General features: G+C 40.4%; 1 protein-coding gene across 16 annotated transcripts in view; it reads left to right on the forward strand.

The window, feature by feature from the left end:
- Window positions 1-19369, forward strand: part of Inpp4b (inositol polyphosphate-4-phosphatase, type II) — a 792047-nt gene that overhangs the window by 411075 nt on the left and 361603 nt on the right. For 14 of the 16 annotated variants that reach the window (XM_017312729.2, XM_006530858.3, XM_006530854.3 and 11 more), the window contains 2 exons: window positions 14754-14872; window positions 17468-17584. In XM_017312729.2, the coding sequence (XP_017168218.1) occupies window positions 14754-14872; window positions 17468-17584 (236 nt within the window). The remainder of the gene's footprint in view (window positions 1-14753; window positions 14873-17467; window positions 17585-19369) is intronic. The other 2 variants (XM_006530861.3, NM_001297593.1) reach the window with 1 other exon arrangement.

The raw sequence follows: 19369 nt of genomic DNA on the forward strand, positions 1-19369 counted from the left end.
GAGATTTAGAAAAAGTACTTCTGCAGAAAAATGTCTTTTCTCAAAGGCTTCATCATGAAGCTTGTACATTACACAACTGAAAACAGAGAAGACTTCTGTTTTCTAATGGAAGGAACTGGACTTCTTGGGCATCCAGCAACCGGATTGCAGTTATATCTGGAAGGAAAACACTTGAAGCTTCTTGATTCTTCTTTCTTTTCTGTCCCAAGTCCCTTGGTGACACTGGTAAATGACACAGAATGCTGTGATCAAGTGACAGAAATCTCTTTTAGCAAACAAGGTATTCCTAAATTGAAATTTATTTAAATTCTGTGTCTGTTTTCTTCTGTTTCAAAACAGATAAATATCTGAAACAATGGACTGACCCAAGGCTTTAAACACTACTTAAGAGCCTTCCTAAAATTCCTAAAATTGGACTTACTGATCAGCACTCTTGTCCCCAAAATATTTTATACTTTTCGGATGCAAATGTCGGTAAACTGTACTCAGTGAATTTCCCAAACTCTAGCTCCATGAAGACAACTTCTCCCTTGTTGACTTGACTCAGACTTGCAGTCTAATTCTACACGTGCTGTGTTGAACATAAACAATAAGCTCAAACTGTGATATCATTCCCCACCACTGCCCTTCAATGCCAAGCTATGGGGAGTTCTCATCTGGACCCCTCATGGATAACCTCTGCTGTCAATGTGGCTTTTTATCTCTGAGCACTCCGTTTCTGACACAATAGCCAGACAAATCTAATGTGACTTCTTGTTCCACTACTATGGTCCTCCAATGGTACCCAGCCTCTCAGACTAAAAAGTAACTTAGTGAATTCTGCCTAGATCTTAGGAAGGTTGCTGGTCTTACCTTACCACACACTACTTTGATCCAGTCCACCTCTGATACCTGCTGTTTTTTCTACTCCTTGAGTGGCTGAACATTGCCTACATATTGAACATATTTGGCTCCTTAGGTCACAGGTAGAGGTAGATCATCCTGGAAGCTTGTTCTGACACTTTCTTCCTGCAGTTTAAATTTTATTTTCCTGTTTAGAATGCTTACTTGCAACTTTATGAAACTTTTACCTAACCCACACAGGGGACCTTTGCAGCATTCAGTAAAGTTCCTTGGGCAGGATGCAAAAATGAATCCCAATCCTTATGCCCTTCTTCAAATGGTGCATTAATATTAATATCTGTACAGATGTCTCTGAAAGTCTTTTATATTAATTGCAAGCATATGACTTTAAAAATTAAGTTGCAATTATAATGTATATAATTAGTTAATCAATCTTAGTTCATGGCTTCCAAGTTCTCTTCAGAAGAATAGAGTTTTATGGGCTTTGGGGTTCTTCCAGAGAGATGTGACATTAAAGAATCAGTTAAGGGCTGGCATTAACAAACCAGTTCTATAACTAAGCTGTACCTGACAGCGAAGATTTAAATCAAATGTGTGCCCAACTTGATGTTCAAAATTCCTCACAAAATAACTTTGAAAGCCCTGTGTTATGATGACAGTTCATGCTGCGATGTTCTTAGGAATAGACACATACAGATGGCAAAAAGAGGAATCAATAGCAACTAAGATAACAGAAATGGATTGGGCCAGAGATTTGAGATTACATTGGAGCCTGCAGCATGTCTCAGGGAGAAGCAGAGCTAGGCTGCATTTGAGAGCAGTTGGCTGGGTAGCCAGTTCCAGACCTTGGGGTCCTAACTCTACCCATTGGCAACTGCGTGGCCATGAAATTGTCTTTTACACTGTGTTGTTTCTCAGATTGAACAAGAGTTCCCTAAAGTAGTAAGAATGTGTATGAGGGTCACGTGTGGTATGCTAGTTATCATTTTGAGTGAATCCTTCATCCATTCTGACATTCTAATTCCTATTCTATAAATTATGCAGGAATGCTCCTATTTCCTCACAGGGTTTGATCTAAGTGTATGAACATAAGAAATGCATTGTTAATATAGCATTGGGAATTTCGTAAATCATTTCCCAATACTTCTATTTAATTGGATCCTCATATGAATCTGGTGAGAATAAATAGTGTTGTTCATATTTCCAGATGAAGATAAGGGGGTATGTTTTTCAAAATTAAAGACATATGGTTGGTACCAGAATCTCTAATCTTGAACTTTTTTTTGACTCTTTGGCATATGGACAGGGTGCACAAAAATGTTCCCCAAACCAAAATAGAAGATGCATTTTTACTGCTTTTTGTTTATTTCAGACAGGGTCTTGTTATGTAGCCCAGGCTAGTCTCAAACTCTCAATCTTCTCCCTGCAGCTTCCAGAGTACTGGGATTACAGACTGTAGGCATGTGCCAGCTTCAACCCCTTCTTACTGGGATTACAGACTGCAGGCATGTGCCCACTTCAACCCCTTCTTAACTCACTTGGGCCCCTGTTTATTATGGAGGAGTCAAGAAGTTCTTTCAAATTTAATGTGATGGTTTGGACTACGTCCTTGGTGTTCTGTGTTTCTAGGTTCTGAGGAGTCTGAACTCAGAGAGCTTCTGCAGATATGTAGGTCTAAACTATTCACTCGGAGACCAAGCATATTTTGGAAAAATAAACCCTTTGGTATCGTCACTTTTAAATTGACTGATCTTTTTTTTCTGTAGACCATTAGAGTAGGAGGGTTTGCTTGGAACCATCACATACTTTCTGCTTTCAACTTGGCCTTTTGTTTTCTCACCTCTTCACTCTGCCTACTCCTATACCAGGACACTTAACTATTCCGGATGTGCCTTTTCAGTCCTGAGTCAACATCTTACCATGGAGGACTGGGTATTCTCAGTCTTCTTATTTAAACTTGTATTGAGATATTTCCTTGTTAGCACAAACTCACGTGTGCTCAAAGACTCGAGCCAAATCAGCATCAGCTTCTTCAAGAGATTCAAAATTTGCTTAACAAAGAAAGGCAGAGACAAAGACACTTAAAAAGATAGATTCATACCCCCCTAGAAACAACTCCTCTTAATTATTTTTTCACCCTTATTTTCTAATCTACATTTTGCACGTCTTTGATTTTATTTTATATTTTAATTTTGCTCGTAAAATATTTGTCAATAGACTGGAGACAATTTAGCAATTGCACATGCATGCTCTCTCTCTCTCTCTCTCTCTCTCTCTCTCTCTCTCTCTCTGTTTCTCTCTGTTCTGTTTTGTTTGAGACAATGCCTTATACAGTCTTGCTTAAAACTAACTATAGAGTTGGAGATAACCTTAAACTCATGATCTTTTTGCCTCTACCTCTGCTTGCTTGGATTACAGATATATGTCACCATTCCAAGATATTAAAACTATTGATTTTACACATTAGAATTGAACCCTATATATTCACAAGGAAAAATTCTAAAAAATTACTTTAATTTAAGCACCATTTTCTAAAAAACTAAGTGCTACGCACAGTTTCTCCTTGAAACCCTTCTATAGCAACTTAGATTGAGAAAACTCATCCAGAAATGGCCTTAGTCATTATTTGTTTGAAGCATACACATGACTCAGTGTGCTGGATGAGAAATCCCCCAGGAAGTGGCTGTTTCCTTTGCTTCTTCCTGCCCAGACAAGCAGACCTCAGAGTGCTTCTGTAAGCTGCCATGCCCGCAAGCTAGCACTCCGGCTTCCATCAGAATTCAGCAACCTTGCACACACTCTGCTGGCCATCTTGTTTTGCAACTGAGGCCCCCAGTATCCTGAGACATTTGTTGAGACCTCCTGTATCCATCAACTGCACTGGCTTTATCATTGGAGCAAGATTGGTATCAGTAACCACTGGCCTTGTTGAATGAATCCACTAACCAGCCTTGTGCCTGGTAGTGATCCTATTTGTTGCTGTGTTGATGGCACCTTTCCTGAAAAAATGTTACCCTTAGAGAAGGGAAAGTAAGAGTCTCAGTAAAGTCTTCTCTCTCTCTCTCTCTCTCTCTCTCTCTCTCTCTCTCTCTCTCTCTCTCTCTCTCTCTCTCTCCCTCTCTCTCTCTCCTTTCCTCCCCCTCCTCTATCTCTCTCTGTCTCTGTGTGAGTGTCTTTGTGAGTCTGTATCTCTTTATGTATGTATCTACTTGTGTCTCTGTGTTTGTGTATGTGTATGTCTGTATGTATGTGTGCATGTGTGCATGTGTGTCTGTATGTGTCTCTGTGTGGCATTTATGTGACTGTGTGTCTGTATATGTATGTCTCTCTATGTATGGCTGTGTATATGTATGTGCACATGTCTCTCTCTCTCTCTCTCTCTCTCTCGTGTGTGTGTGTGTGTGTGTGTGTGTGTGTGTGTCCCAGAGCTCATCTTTATGTATTACTCCTCAGGTTTTACTTTATTTTTAAAGACAAGATCTCCCTGGCATGAAGCTCACTAATATGGTTAGGCTGGTTGTCAGGGAGTGCCAGGGGTAGGCACCACCACACCCATTTATTTATGTGTGTTCTAGGGAATGAATACAATTGATCCTTGCTTAGCTCTAACACTGCAGATGCCCTTAATGGCATGTAGATCCTCCTTTTAGTATTCAGCAGAGTCTGCTGCCTCCCTGGAATAACATCTTCCTGCCTTCTGAAGCAGCACATATGTTCCTGCTGAAAAGAACAACAGAAAGCAGCAAGCACTTGCTATCTCTCCAAAGTGGAGAGAAGTCTAGGAGCAAGCACAGGCAGAGCCCTGCCTGTGTGCTCTGCTAGGCGATGCCAGGCCAGTTGATGGTCTATGGCATGCCACGTGACATAGCAAAATCCAAAGAGACTCAAGCACAGACTTGTTTATAATTCAATTGCTAGCAGATAGAATCTTAGCCACCTAGGTAATATTCATGAAAACAAGACAAAATAGGATTTTCTTTTTTTTCCATTTTTTATTAGGTATTTAGCTCATTTACATTTCCAATGCTATACCAAAAGTCCCCCATACCAACCCACCCCCACTCCCCTACCCACCCACTCCCCCTTTTTGGCCCTGGCATTCCCCTGTACTGGGGCATATAAAGTTTGCGTGTCCAATGGGCCTCTCTTTCCAGTGATGGCCGACTAGGCCATCTTTTGATACATATGCAGCTAGAGTCAAGAGCTCCGGGGTACTGGTTAGTTCATAATGTTGTTCCACCTATAGGGTTGCAGATCCCTTTAGCTCCTTGGGTACTTTCTCTAGCTCCTCCATTGGGAGCCCTGTGATCCATCCATTAGCTGACTGTGAGCATCCACTTCTGTGTTTGCTAGGCCCCGGCATAGTCTCACAAGAGACAGCTACATCTGGGTCCTTTCGATAAAATCTTGCTAGTATATGCAATGGTGTCAGCGAAAGAATGAATTTATGAAATTCCTAGGCAAATGGATGGACCTGGAGGGCATCATCTGAGTGAGGTAACACATTCACAAAGGAACTCACACAATATGTACTCACTGATAAGTGGATATTAGCCCCAAACCTAGATACCCAAGATATAAGATACAATTTGCTAAACACATGAAACTCAAGAAGAATGAAGACTGAAGTGTGGACACTTTGCCCCTCCTTAGAAGTGGGAACAAAACACCCATGGAAGGAGTTACAAAGACAAAGTTTGGAGCTGAGATGAAAGGATGGACCATGTAGAGACTGCCATATCCAGGGATCCACCCCATAATCAGCATCCAAAATAGGATTTTCTAAGGATTGAGGGAGCAGGGGCTGAGTTCAAGAAGGGGAAGAAGTCTTCTGGTACTGACAAGAGTGATCTGAATGAAATTTGTTCTTTTTATATGCAAATTAGCTGTTTGCTGTACAGCTGGGATCCTTGCTGCTCCCCAGCACAGACCATCCAGGAGTGTTTTCAGAGAGCCCTGTCATTCCAGGAGAGAAACATTTTCTTCTTTCCCTGGACTATCCAGTGAAGCATTTTGTACTGGTGCTGGGTATTGAGTGTTGTTATTTCAGCATCCACAGTGTTCCCTAGGTGAAGAAGTGAGTTTCATCTTCTTGACCACTTTTTCCTCCTCTTATAAACACTTTTTTTTATTTAATACATACAAACACACATAAAGTATGGTGACTTGTTTTTATATTGTTCCGTATGTGACAATGTAACATATTATATTTCCAGGCATATTTCCCAACAACTTGAGCCTAGCCTTTTGGAAGAAAGAAATCAGTTTTATTTATAAGTGAATTGACTGTAATACAATTTAGGAGCAGTGGGGCTCAAATTTCAATGTAGCAAGAACTGTAGAGCAGTGTTTCTGAAGCTGGGACTTTTAAATTCCCACTTGTAAATCATCACCACGGTTCCTCAAGAATTCTGTCATCTGCTTCTTCCCTAGAGCATTAGCCTCATGTTTTTTTCCTAAGTGTTATGTGAATTCTATGCTCAGAATACGAAGAATCTCGATATTTTGGTTGCAAAGCTTATCACGCAGGCAGAAAATTAACTCTGATTCTGAACACTGACATTTTGTTAAAGTGAAAAAGGGAGTGTTCATCCTTGAACCTTTTATCATAATCTACAGATATTCACTGACTATCAAAAGAGTGAACATTTGGACCTGATGGAACGGTGTGGCTGCCGCAGGTGGAATCACCCTGGGCATTAGCAGAGCAAAGGGTCTAAGCACAGTGCTGTCCAGACAATACCGTGTTCCAGAAATTACTGTTCCTAGAGGTCCCACACTCTTAGCATGTCCATATATTATCTTACAGTCTGCAGGATGGCAACTGAAAAGCACACATGCACAGTGCTACTTCAGTGTGCTCAAGGGGCTCAAGCATTAGAATCCTCTCCCACATTTGTTTTCATCTATTCCTTGGTTCCTCCCTTGTCATTCCAAGCTACATGAATGTGAATGCAATCTTTTCTTTTTTTGAGAGAGAGAGAGAAACATACTCATTTCGAATTTTAGAAAGCAGCTCTTTCAAATTTATTTTATTTGGCGACTACATAGAGAAAAGAAAAATCTACAAGAATAAAGAAAATTTCAAAATTTCAAAAGCTTTCCCTACATACCCACTTTTATACGTTTATTCTTATTTTTCCAAAAACTCTCGGTTGTGTTGGCAGTTATGCATAGTTTATGCTCTCTTTAGGGAAGTATCTGATAATTAAAATATCCCACGCAACACTTAAGGGGAATATAACACTTAAAAAAAATTCTACAGAGATTTTAAAAAATGGCTAGTGAATTGATAGAAGCTGTCCTTTGTTCTTTATCTTGAGAATCTCAAGTCCTAGAGACACAAAGGGGCAGCTCCTGCAATCTTGCCTTCCAAGCCAAGATGATGAGAAAAACATGCGTGAAAGGGGAATTTGATGTATTAGAGAAAAAAAAAAACAGAAATCAATAAAACCGATGAGAAAAATCACAGAAATCAGACATGTTCAATATAAAATAAACAGAAGGAGCAAAGAGAAAAAGGCTAAAAATTAAAAATAAATACAAACACTTAACGAACTGAAGATGTGTGAACATCTCAGAGGTCAGAGGACAGATATTCTAGAGGGGCATGTCAGTGGCCATCCCTCAGCTCAGTAGCATTAGAGCCAGGTTCTTCTAAGAAGTAACTTGAAGCTCATGTTACCAAGTGAGTATGGGATCCCAGCTGCTGATGGAGCTCTCCTTGTGTGGGTGTCAACACAAGTGCATACACTGTACACAGGTTGGTTTCCTCCACCCTATTGTGTTCTGGAGCTCAGAGCCTGGGAACTAGGCATCATTTTCTAGTAAATCTACCCTGAAGGCCTGTGCTTGCAGAGGCTGACATCCCAGTCTTCCAAAAATTGCTTCTTGAATTTCCTCAGGGGAATGGGGAGAAACCAAACCAGCTAAACAACCAAGCAAAAAACAAAGCAAAACAAACTAAAACCACAATAAACCAGCCAGACAGAGGCAACTAAAAAACGAGAACACCTAATCCACTGGAGAAGTAATTAAGGAGAGGGGCTATTAGGTATCTTAAATGTTCTATATATCTTTTTTTGTGTATGACATAAATTAACTCAATCTAAATGTAATCACTGGTGTACACTGGAAACTGTGAAGCCCTAAAATGGAGTTCAGTGATTTATTGGACTGGAAACACAAGCTAAATTGGTTTATCAATTGATTAGTGGAATCTTATTTTCTAAAGCACAAGAAGAAATATACGTGTTAGTTTGTAGAAACGTAAGCAACTGTTAGTAATATAAGAGATGCTAAGACTCTGTCCTCAGGCTGCAAAAGTCTTCCTGATTTCTCAGGGAAGAGATGGATCCTTATCACAGAGGTATTAGAGAAGACGTGTCACTTGGGAGAAGCTGGAAACAACGTGGTTATTGCTCTAAAGCCTTGTGTATATAAGGCCACATTTCTGATCTAGAGCGCTTCCTGTTCTTTATAGTGTGGCCTTTTTGATCTTCACCAGTTTATGTCTTCAGGTTTTCTTAAGAACATTCAGAATACAGAGTTCCTTATACTTACTGGAGTTCAAGGCACAGCTCCACCACGCTGTACTGGGTTCTCATTTACTGCTTTTAGTTTTGCTGGATTGGTGATACATGATTTTAATTCCAGCACTTGGGTGAATGAGGCAGGCATATTATAAGGTCAACCTTTTTTCTCTCTCTGTCTTTCTCTCTGTTTCCTTCTCCTCTCTCATTCACACACACACACACACACTTATAAAAATGCACATGTTCACACTCACATATTCATAAACACACAAACACACAAAGACACATACTCATACACACTTATCCATTCATACGCACATTCATAAACATGCACATTCTCTCACACGTATCACATTGACACACACACAAACTCACACACACACACACACACACACACACACACACACACACTCACACAGGCACATACACTACATGATTTTTCCTAAAGCTGTGAAAAAATATTTTGACAATAGCAATTTAAATAAGTCCAGGCTAACTTTGTCTGCACAGTTCCTAGGATACTGTCCATCATCACAGGGTAGTTATGTCAGCAGGAGCAGAAGGCACTGCCCACATTGCATCCACAATCAGGAATTCAAAAGACTTGAATGTTGGAGCTCAGTTCCTTTTTATCCTTCCTGAGCTCTGACCCCGTTCCAAGGGAAGTTGCCACCCAAGTGTAGGGTGACTCTTGTTATTTCAGTTAAACCAATCTATATAACCCCTCACAGACATGCCCAGAGGTTTGTCTCGAACATGATTCCAAAGCCTGTCAAGTTAATAGTCAATATTAACTATCATAATTATTTTATATAGTTATATGCAAAGTTTACAAAGTCTTTGTTATTGTTGTTCCTATTGGGTCAGAAAGAATGAATCATTTACAAAAAGCCACATAGTACTTTACATATGATCCAGTTATTAAACACAATTTTATCCTTAGTCAAAATAAATTGTCTTTAGACTTATTTGGTAGAGTATTGTCCCAGAACATGTCACTATGGGATCCATCTCCAATACCATATTAACTATGGATTGACACTTACCTGTAATTCCATTATAAGGTAGTAGAGATGGCAGGATTTGAAGTTCAAGGTCATCTCTAGCAACACAAATTGTTTAAGACCATCCTGAAATACATGAGATCCATCCTGGGATACATGAGATCCTGTCTTGACAACAATACCAGAACCCAAACCCAAAAGAGTTTTATATTATATTAGGCAGTCTCCTCTGTTCCTCAATGTCCTCTGGTTAAGTTTTATTAGAAAATTTTAGAAGTGTGGAAACTCTTGTCATCATCAGCCCTCCCTTCTAAACACACACACACACACACACACACACACATACACACACACACACACACACACAAACACACCACAAACATACACTCCTGATCTAGTTAATTCTTAGGGAAAGAAAGTAGACTTTGCCAGTTGTGACAAACACTGAAAGCTCGTGAGGCAAGAAAAATGACTGAGCTTCACAGAAGAATAGGTCTTAGAGTGCATGAGATGATTGCTTGGGCTGTCTACAAACACAGGCTACCCTAAAGCTTACACCCTGTCCTCCCACAACCCTGCACCCTGGCATGCTTATTTTAACACTTCAATCCATTATAAGGTTCAGACCCCTGTGAATTTGACAGCTGTGTTATTCTTTGCTGTGAGTCAGGAGAAACTTTTCAGCTTTTAGCTAACGTTGGCTAGTGATAGAAATGTTCTCTGACCCTAATAGGCATGGCATGGTCTAGAGAACTGCATGGACAGAAGGTGATGTTTTACTCAGTAATAAGAACATCTTATGGATGGTGGAGTCCTTAAGAACAGACCTGAAGATGCCTGCTCTTTGACCTCAGGATCGTCCAATAATAGAAGAATTATGGGAGCAAAAATAAGTCTTTACACTTTTTGGACATCTAAGCCATGCCACAAGTTTCCAGAACTGATGCTGAAAAATTCTAGCACTCAGGCTGAGTTGAGTAGAGAGGGTGGATACTATGTTGTTCTTCTAGTGTTTGCTTACCCAGTGACTGGGATTTCATAGTTTGAACAAGTGCTAGAATCAGGCTAAATAAGCTGTCTCCTCCCAAGACACAAAGGCTTCATTTATTTTATTATTATTTTTTTCTGATCATCATTACTCTTCTAGTGAGTATTTCTTTCTAAGAGAGTAAAGCTGCCTGGCTCTTTTACCAAGCCCAGAGGAAGTATGTTTTATCAGTATCCTGTTCAACATCATTGGAAGAAGAAAGTAAGCCCTCCTAATTCTGGATACTACATCAAGTTACCAGGAAAAGAATCATTTATAATTAGCTTAGATATTTATGAAAAAACATAAAGTTGGGCTGGAGAGATGGCTTAGTGGTTAAGAGCACTGACTGTTCTTCCAAAGGTCCTGAGTTCAATTCCCAGCAACCACATGGTAGCTCAGAGCCATCTATAATAGGATCTGATGCATTCTTCTGGTATATCTTAAGACAGCTACAATATCCTCATATAGATAAAATAAATAAATCTTAAAAAAAAGAAAAACCATAAAGTTACAATTTATAAAACTTATGCATCCTTCCCTACTTTCTACTTTGTCATATAAACCAGTCAGTCAATGGACATACGCACATGGACATACACACACTTTCATCCCAACCTTTTAACATCTGGATATTTAAACTCTTGATCTTGGGAAATGTTTTTTAATAGCTCAGCCCAAAGAAATCACATTAAGGAGGCAGAAGTAAAGGTTAAAATCTACAGATGAGTGGATCACTTGACAGTACCCACTTAATTTAGAATTAGAATTATTTTTTAATCAACCATTTAGTCTTTAGGAATTCTTAATTTAGTAGCATAAATTACCTATACCTAAGATGAGTAGATATATATGCTACATTTTCAGGCATACACATATTTGATCAATTTATCACTTACTCCTCTCCTCTGTCTCCATGATACTCCCACTGAGTCCATTCTCCATCCCAATTTAATGGCCTAGTGTGTTTAATTAGTGTTCCTTCTTAGAATGGTGCTATTTATAAAGACACAGGCACTGTACCAGACTAAAACATAGTCTCTCCCTTCTCTAGTCACCAGCAAATACTCATAAGCTTTTGGATGGTTTGAGGCAAATTCTTAAATAAAATAGAAGCAAAATTCCCCAAACACCATATGTAGTCTTCTAGCATTACACATCAAGGAAAGCCTAGTATCTAAGGGACTCTTGGAGTAGAGTTTCATGTGTTAACAGGAAGGGATAAGGTGCTTTGGAATATGGATATAACATTCTTAGATTTTGTAAGCACATACTTAGGGTTCTTGTCTTAGTCATTTTTCTAATGTTATGATAATAAACCATGGCCAGGGCAGCTTGTAGAAGAAAGAGTTTCATTTGTATAGTGGTTTTAGAGTCTTAGAGTCCATGATGATGGAGCAGGAACATAGGAACAGTTGAGAGCACACATCTTGACCCAGAAACAGGAGGCAGAGAGAAAGCCTTGGGAGTCATACAAGTCTTTTGAAACCTGAAAGCTCACCCCAGTGACACACCTTCTCCAACAAGGCCACAGCTATTAATCCTTCCCAAGTAGTCGCACCAGCTAAGGACCAAGCATTCAAATATGTGAGACCATGGGGACTATTCTCATTCAAGCCCCCATAGTTCTTTATTAACTACTAAATAATCCCATGTAGATTAGATTTCATAACATTCAAATGAGCATCATCTCTTTGCAGTGCCCAGTGATTCAGCCTTCAGTAGTCCTTCAGGGGCAGTAGCAGGGACACAGACCCATGCGCATCTTCTTCACTTTGACAGGAAGTGTGTCATATACACTCATATTCATATGGAGATCTGGCTCTGTAACAGTCATCTGAGTAGAACTATCTCAGTAAGATGTATGTTACATAACAACAACAAATACTCTTAAATATTAATATAACATGATTATTGATCATGTTATATTAGTATTTAATATAGTATTTAATTAGTATTTAATATTACTATTAGTTTAGCATATAAAAGTCCATTTATAAGAAACACATGGCTTTTACACCCTGACAGTTGAGGCAGTGGAGTGACATTTTGTTTTATTTACTCTGTGCCATAACACTAGAAAAGAAGAAAACTAAGCCTCCATTTCAGGAATTCTGTTTGATTTCAGGATTTCTATATGCCTCTTGCTACCTTAGTGGTAAAAAAACAGTAAAGGCTGGGAGCTGTTTGTTAGGAAGAATGGAGATGAGAGCTCAGCTTCAACATCACTATTGCTGCACAGACAGTAGCTGCATACAAATTGTTAAGTTGCCAGTCTTCGTCCTTGCCCACTATCAGGGCCATCTGAAGAACTGCACAGAACCTTGAATTTTGTGTGCTGTCTGTTCTTGTAGGAAGTGCAGCTGAGAGGCTCTCTGTTGGAACAGAATAGCTGCTCACTTCTGGGAATAACCACAGCCACAGCGAAGCCTGATAAGAACTCAGAAGGGATGTGACTTATTTTGATCAAAGATGTCAAGCACTCATAAGACAGAGGGAAAGCTGCCACCAGAGAGTGGGCGAGGTGTATGCATGTGAAACTCCAAAGCCCCTCGCTTTAAACTCCCAAGATGCTTGTCAGCTTCAGTAGAGGTTCACAGCGAAGAGAAAAGCAAGAGTGCTAAAATGAAATGCACATCATAAGGCAAGGCAAGGAAATGATCAAACTAACCACCGAAGAGCAGGAAACCTTTCAGTGAAAGACATTTTCCAGTGGTATATTGATATTATTGAAACCATGTGTAGGTGGGTTTTTGTTTGATTATCTTTAAATGTAGATTTATCAGGGTGAGCAACAAATAGTAGTGTTAGAGGGTCTCCCAAAGGCCGATGCACTCTACCAGAGATCAGGTTGGTATGCCAAGGACAGAAATGGAGAGAAGGATATTTTGATATAGCTAATGAGCAGAGTTCCTCAAAACAGGGAAGGTTAAATAAGCGGTAGCTATTTTTTCTCCACCCATGCCTTCCTTAGCTTCTTTTGTTTTGCTTAAGGCATATGATTTCAGTAAGAAAAATTTAACAACAAAATACCAGACAGGAATAAAACTCCAAAAGTTTTTCAAGACATTAAAAAGTTAAATAACACCCCCCACACACCGCATCCCCCCAGCATTTATCAGAAGTGGGCCTAAGCCAGATGGGTTTCCTTTGAAAGGGCCTGTATTTTCTCTCATTCCCCTTCTATAAATAAGGTGCTCTGCAAGCCATTGAAAGGTGATAATTACATCTATAAATTGCTTTGCTTTCAACTTTCAAATTTAAGGAGTATTACCTTTGTCCCAGTGCCCCTGCAAACTGCAGAGGTGCCATTGCAGGGGGTAAAGCCACCCCCTCCTCTGCCTGTCTTCTTGGTCCCTGAATGGGATAGGGATGGTGTGGAACCCTGGACACCATCACTGCGAACCACTTATGGGGCTGCTTCCCCTTTACCAGAAACTGCGTCTGCTGAACAAAGGGGACTTTTTAATCACAGTCAATTTCAAGAAGTAGAAATACTATTTCAAAATCAGAGGTGGAAAGTAGGGAAGAGAGTAGATACTAGACTTATTGAAAGGGAGTATCTTTTATTCCTGCTATTTTGTTCCTTTCCAAAACTAGAAAATGCTATGCAACAGAGGAAAACACTCCAGGGAATGTAGTCCTGTAGCTGGCGCTGTAACAGGAGCCAGGCTGTGTCAAGGAAAAGCTCGTAGAATGTGGGGCCCCTGGGCAACAATTACCAAGTTGCTCTCTCTCTGGATGGTCCTGAAGTCCAGACAGAGGGCTCTTTAACCCCTGGCTGCTTCCTCTTCTGCCTAAGCTCCGCTGTGGCAGAGTAATCAGCCTTCCTGTTTCCTCAGTGCCGAGGACTATAGAGGACCAGGTAGAGGATTGTGAGGCGTACATTCAGACATTTGACTTAACCCAGCCAGTGTCAACAAGAGACATCTTAGTTTCCTGGCTGTGGCCCAAATCAACTTACTTCATGCAAGAGTGTGAAAGAAGCCCTAGGGGTTATTGGCTAATTAGAGCCCTCACATTCCCTGGCTGTGTGTGTCTACATTTTCACACACTGGAGCTGCCATCCCGGAGCACTCAAGACTTGCATGTGCTGCAAATGTGGTCAGTGGAAATGAACTCTCAATTCAGCTTGGCAGCACGTGACTTCCTATTTCTGTAAGGTACTTCCAAGAGACTTCCTCTGTAAAGCCAGCTGAGAGCCAGGAGATTTCCTTCACCGGCTAGACAAAGTTGATTTCAGCTCTGCTCAGAAGTTTGCCTAGAGAGATCGACTGAGTTCCTTTCTTTCTTTCTTTTTCTATTTTTTTTTCCTGCTCTTTCTTTTTCCTTTGCTGTTGCCAGCCTGCAGGGATCTTGTGGCTCCTGTCAGTGATCGGAAACTGAATACAGTAGTCCAGATCTCAGTAATCCACCCGGTGGAGCAGACCCTGACGAGGTACTCCAGCACAGAAATTGTGGAGGTGAGCCTGGCTTGCACGTGTTTCTCTCTGACTCTGTCCACCTTTGCCTCTCTCTCTCTCTCTCTCTCTCTCTCTCTCTCTCTCTCTCTCTCTCTCTCTCTCTCTCTCTCTCTCTCTCTCTCTCTCTCTCTCTCTCCCTCCCCCCACTCTCTTTCTGTGCAAGCTTTTGTCTCTGTGTGTGTGTTGTGCTCCTGCTCTCTCCTCCCCCCACCTCTTGCTCTCTCCTGCCCCTCCGCCCCTCTGAACAGCTGACTTGAGTTAACTTGTGGTCTCTTGCTGGCTGTTGCTTTTGTCTGTCATTAAGGAACACAGATCTGAAATGTCTAAGCACATGCAGAGTAAACACATGGAGAAGAACTGGACTTTTCATTGAAAGATTTTAGTTTTCTTCCAGAAAAAAGCTTTCCACTCCGAATTCCCAAACAGAACAGAATGTTTGTCTAGAAATTTGTGTTTCTCTATGTACATTATCTATGTTGATTTTAAATACAGTGGAATGAATATATTTAATGAGGGAAAAAGAATAAAGTACCCACATAGTTCAAAACAAGTGAAGAGGTTTTTGCTCTCCCCTCACACCCGGGGGCCCAGTCTAGTCCAACAGTAAATACTTTATATTCTCTGCTAGGTATGCATTTCAAAGTACTGTGTTTTCTAAAGAACAGTAAGTGACTAACTTGATTAGCCATTTGTTTCCAGACAGACATTGTAAATATCACTCATGAGATGAGAGATTCCCTGCTTCCATTTATTGTTGCTAATACAACATTCACCACGTATTGAAGGAAATACAATATTGTGCTGGCTCAGATTCAAAAAGACAAGGGTTTCCCTTTAGATCATTTTGTTCTTGAGAGACATTTCATGACCTTAGAGAATAAGAGATATGTATTTGAACATTTGGGGTTTTGGAGAGTGTGTTCTGCAGCTCCTTCAGCCAAGCATGTTTTTTTTGTTTTTTTGGGTTTTTTGTTTTTTGTTTTTTTCTGCTCCAGTCTTGGCTGGTTTAGCTCACTGGTCTCTCTGAAGCAGTGGCTGGAAGAAATGATTCAGCCTACAGTTGGAGTCACTTGTATTATGAAAATGACCTAAATCCTGTGTGCAGCCCTGCATTTCCCCCTCAGTTAGCCCTGAAGGCTTCCTTCCTCTGCTCTCCCTCTGCATGGCCCCTGAATGCAGGCAGTAATGAGTCTGCCCCTTGCATTCATCCCTGAATCTGCCCTTTGCAGACTTTAAGTTCTAATGCTGGTAAAATGTATAGTTAGCCCATAGTTGAATTAAAAGTAGTCTTCCAGCTGGGCGTGGTGGCACACATCTTTAATCTCAGCACTTGGGAGGCAAAGGCAGGCAGATTTCTGAGTTCGAGGCCAGCCTGGTCTACAAAGTGAGTTTCAGGACGGCCAGAGCTATACAGAGAAGCCCTGTCTCCGGAAGAAAAAAAAAGTAGTCTTCCTCATAGAAAGGCAGTTTGACTAAAACTGTAAAGTCATTTTCTTAATGGAAACACTTCGGGGATTATTGAAACTTTGTTACCTTTTGAACATTGGTAAAGTTTAAAGTATCATGTGTCCTTTATTTTTCCACTGTCCTCATTATTCTTCTGTGATAAGACACACATATCCTAAAGTGTATTATCATAGTTATAAAGGCAATTTATGTTGTTGTGATTTATACAATATTGGCACACTTTTCTTAGATGTTTTATTCACTGCCTGCCTCCAAATGTGTCTGACGTAATGCCAGGAAAAGAGCCTTTTGCCTTCTGAGGGAAAGAGTGAAGGAATGAGTGGGTGAGTGGGTGAGTGGGTGACTCCCCCAGGCTTGCAGAAACTTTGGTAGTCCAGTGGCCTATTGAACTTTTGGAACATTTTCAGATATATTTGTCTGTGTGCATGGGTGTCTACAATGTGATGTTAGATGCCAGCTTTCTAAATTCTGAGACCCTGAAATGTCTTGAGGATCATATGCCAAGCAATAATTTCATTTCCCCAGTGCATCATATTTAGAGTTCTTCTCATTGCTTTTCACGGTGGTCCAGGGTGCGGGGAAGCCACTGTTAGACACCTGAAAGCAATCACACGCATAGAGGATAGCTTTTGGTTGAAACAGAGTAAAAAACAACAACAAAAACAAACAAACAAACAAACAAAATAGAGAAAACTTGGGAAAGCATCTTCATTCAATTTGGTGAGGCAGAATCTTAGATCATTTTTCTAAATTATCAATATATAATGATTATATTTTATATAGAGTTTTTAATAGATGGCAACTTGACCTAAAGAAAGGTTCTGAATACAATTTTTAAAAACAAGGGTTTTGTTTGTTTGTTTGTTTTTGTTTTTTTGTTTTTTTGTTTTTTTAAGAGTCCTGGGCCACTTAAAGAAATGAAAGTTCACCTACTCAGTATCCTTCAATACAATGGGGCTCTGGGCTCATGGCCCACAAGTAACACTTGGCTCTTCAGATCTCTTTTAATAGAACTATTTCCTAGAAAAGCAGACAGACACACTCTCTGTGTTCTCATTTGTCCCTGCATGCTGTCGGCTACAGTTACTGCCTTAATGAATCCAAGTTTTCTGCCTATACTGTTTTCAGGGAACAAAAGACCCACTGTTCCTAACGGGTGTCACATTCCCACCGGACTACCCCATCTATGAAGAGACAAGAATAAAACTGACAGTCTACGATGTCAAGGATAAGTCTCATGATACTGTAAGTACTTGAACTTCTTTCTCTGGGAATAGAGAGAGGTCGTCATACTTTGCCAAGCTGTGGGATTTTGGATGCTACTGGCATTTTTAAAGAGGGCTGTTTGTTATGTACTTGTGTTTGTCTTATGAGTGCACTTTTCTACGTGGTATTCCAACTCATTTGGCTTGATACCAAAATGCCAATTGGTTAGGCACAAAAGCTTACTGAACAGACCTACCTCTCTCTCTCTTTTTAAATAAAAGCCTAATTTGACCTCTTAGCAGATAGTTTTGCTGTAATTTGAAACTGATTGGATACTATTTTGTGGTGGAAGAAAATGGAACAGATTAAATAGCAGCTCAATTTTTTCAGATCTTGTAATTACTAAAAACTGGAGGTTAACATTTCTTTATTCTCACGATTTATCTTTTCTTGTCAAATGATTCCTCCCTCCTGGTTAGGCACTGCCCATGGATGCATTACTTAAAACTCCTGGACAGGTAGTGATGCTGGTGGGACACACTGAGAGAGGGCAGCCTGACCTTCCCCTTCATGTAGCTGTGCTACCGTGAAGGCATATGCATTTTCAAGGCAGCAGAATGGTGGGATTTTAATAGTCAAAAGTGAAGCATGAGGCAAAGAAGAGTTTTGATGGCAGTTAGGTCAACAGGTTCCAAGAAGGGTCCCCGCTGAAGCCAAGGGAGGCAAATGGGCTTGAAAAACCCCACAGCCTGTAACTGTACATGACTCTGACTTTACTTAGACATTTCTGTTTTGACTATAAGGACTTGATATAATGTAAGTAGAAGGGACTTGCACACACTGTTCACTGGTGAGGGTATTTAGTAGAGAAAAATACATATTGAAGGCATTTGTATGCATCATAGTACCTGGAATGGTCACTTCTCTTAAATTGTGTAATGAATGTCCAACAAAATGAATAGCATATGCACAAATAGAAATAGCCATGGTGGTCTGCTGAAGTTCGTAAGGAAGAGGGTTGTATGTTCAGGCCTCTGGATTTATTTCACTTACCAGCTTTATGAATACAAGAGCCTGTTTTCTGTATGTTTCCCTTGAGGACTTTTTGTAAGAACTAAATGAGTAAATGTGCATAAATTGTTTAGGGTCCAGCATGTTCAGAGACATGAGCATCACTAGTTACTACTACTATAGTCATCACTTTGCTGACTGTCTCACAGCTACTCATAATAAGTAAAAGCCAAATAAAAGTCTCATGGACAAAATCATTTTCTGTGTTTAGTAACTTTCTTTTCTAAAAAAAAAAGTATGTTTTTAAACTGAAATAAAATGTAATATATTCCATATATATTGGGAGAGAGAAAGAGAGAGAAGAAAGGAGAGGAGAGGAAAGGAGAGGAGAGGAGAGGAGAGGAGAGGAGAGGAGAGGAGAGGAGAGGAGAGGAGAGGAGAGGAGAGGAGAGGAGAGGAGGAGGAGAGGGAGAGGAGAGGAGAGGGAGAGGAGAGGGAGAGGAGAGGGAGAGGAGAGGGAGAGGAGAGGAGAGGGAGAGGAGTGGGAAAGGAGAGGGAGAGGAGAGGAGAGGGAGAGGAGAGGGAGAGAGGAGAGAGACAGAGGAGAGAGACAGAGAGGGAGAGAGGACTGAAGTTGGAATAGGAATAGGACTGGGTTATAGCCCCCTCAAAACCCACTCCTATGCCTACCAGCTAGGACACATGCCCAAAATGTTCCAATATCCTCGAGATCAGATAGAATATTCAGATATATAGGCCTGTGCTATATATTTCTCATTGAAACCTTCACACAATATGAACTAACCGACATGT

This window comes from Mus musculus, chromosome 8 (genome assembly GCF_000001635.26).
Source record: "Mus musculus strain C57BL/6J chromosome 8, GRCm38.p6 C57BL/6J".
NCBI lineage: Eukaryota > Metazoa > Chordata > Mammalia > Rodentia > Muridae > Mus > Mus musculus.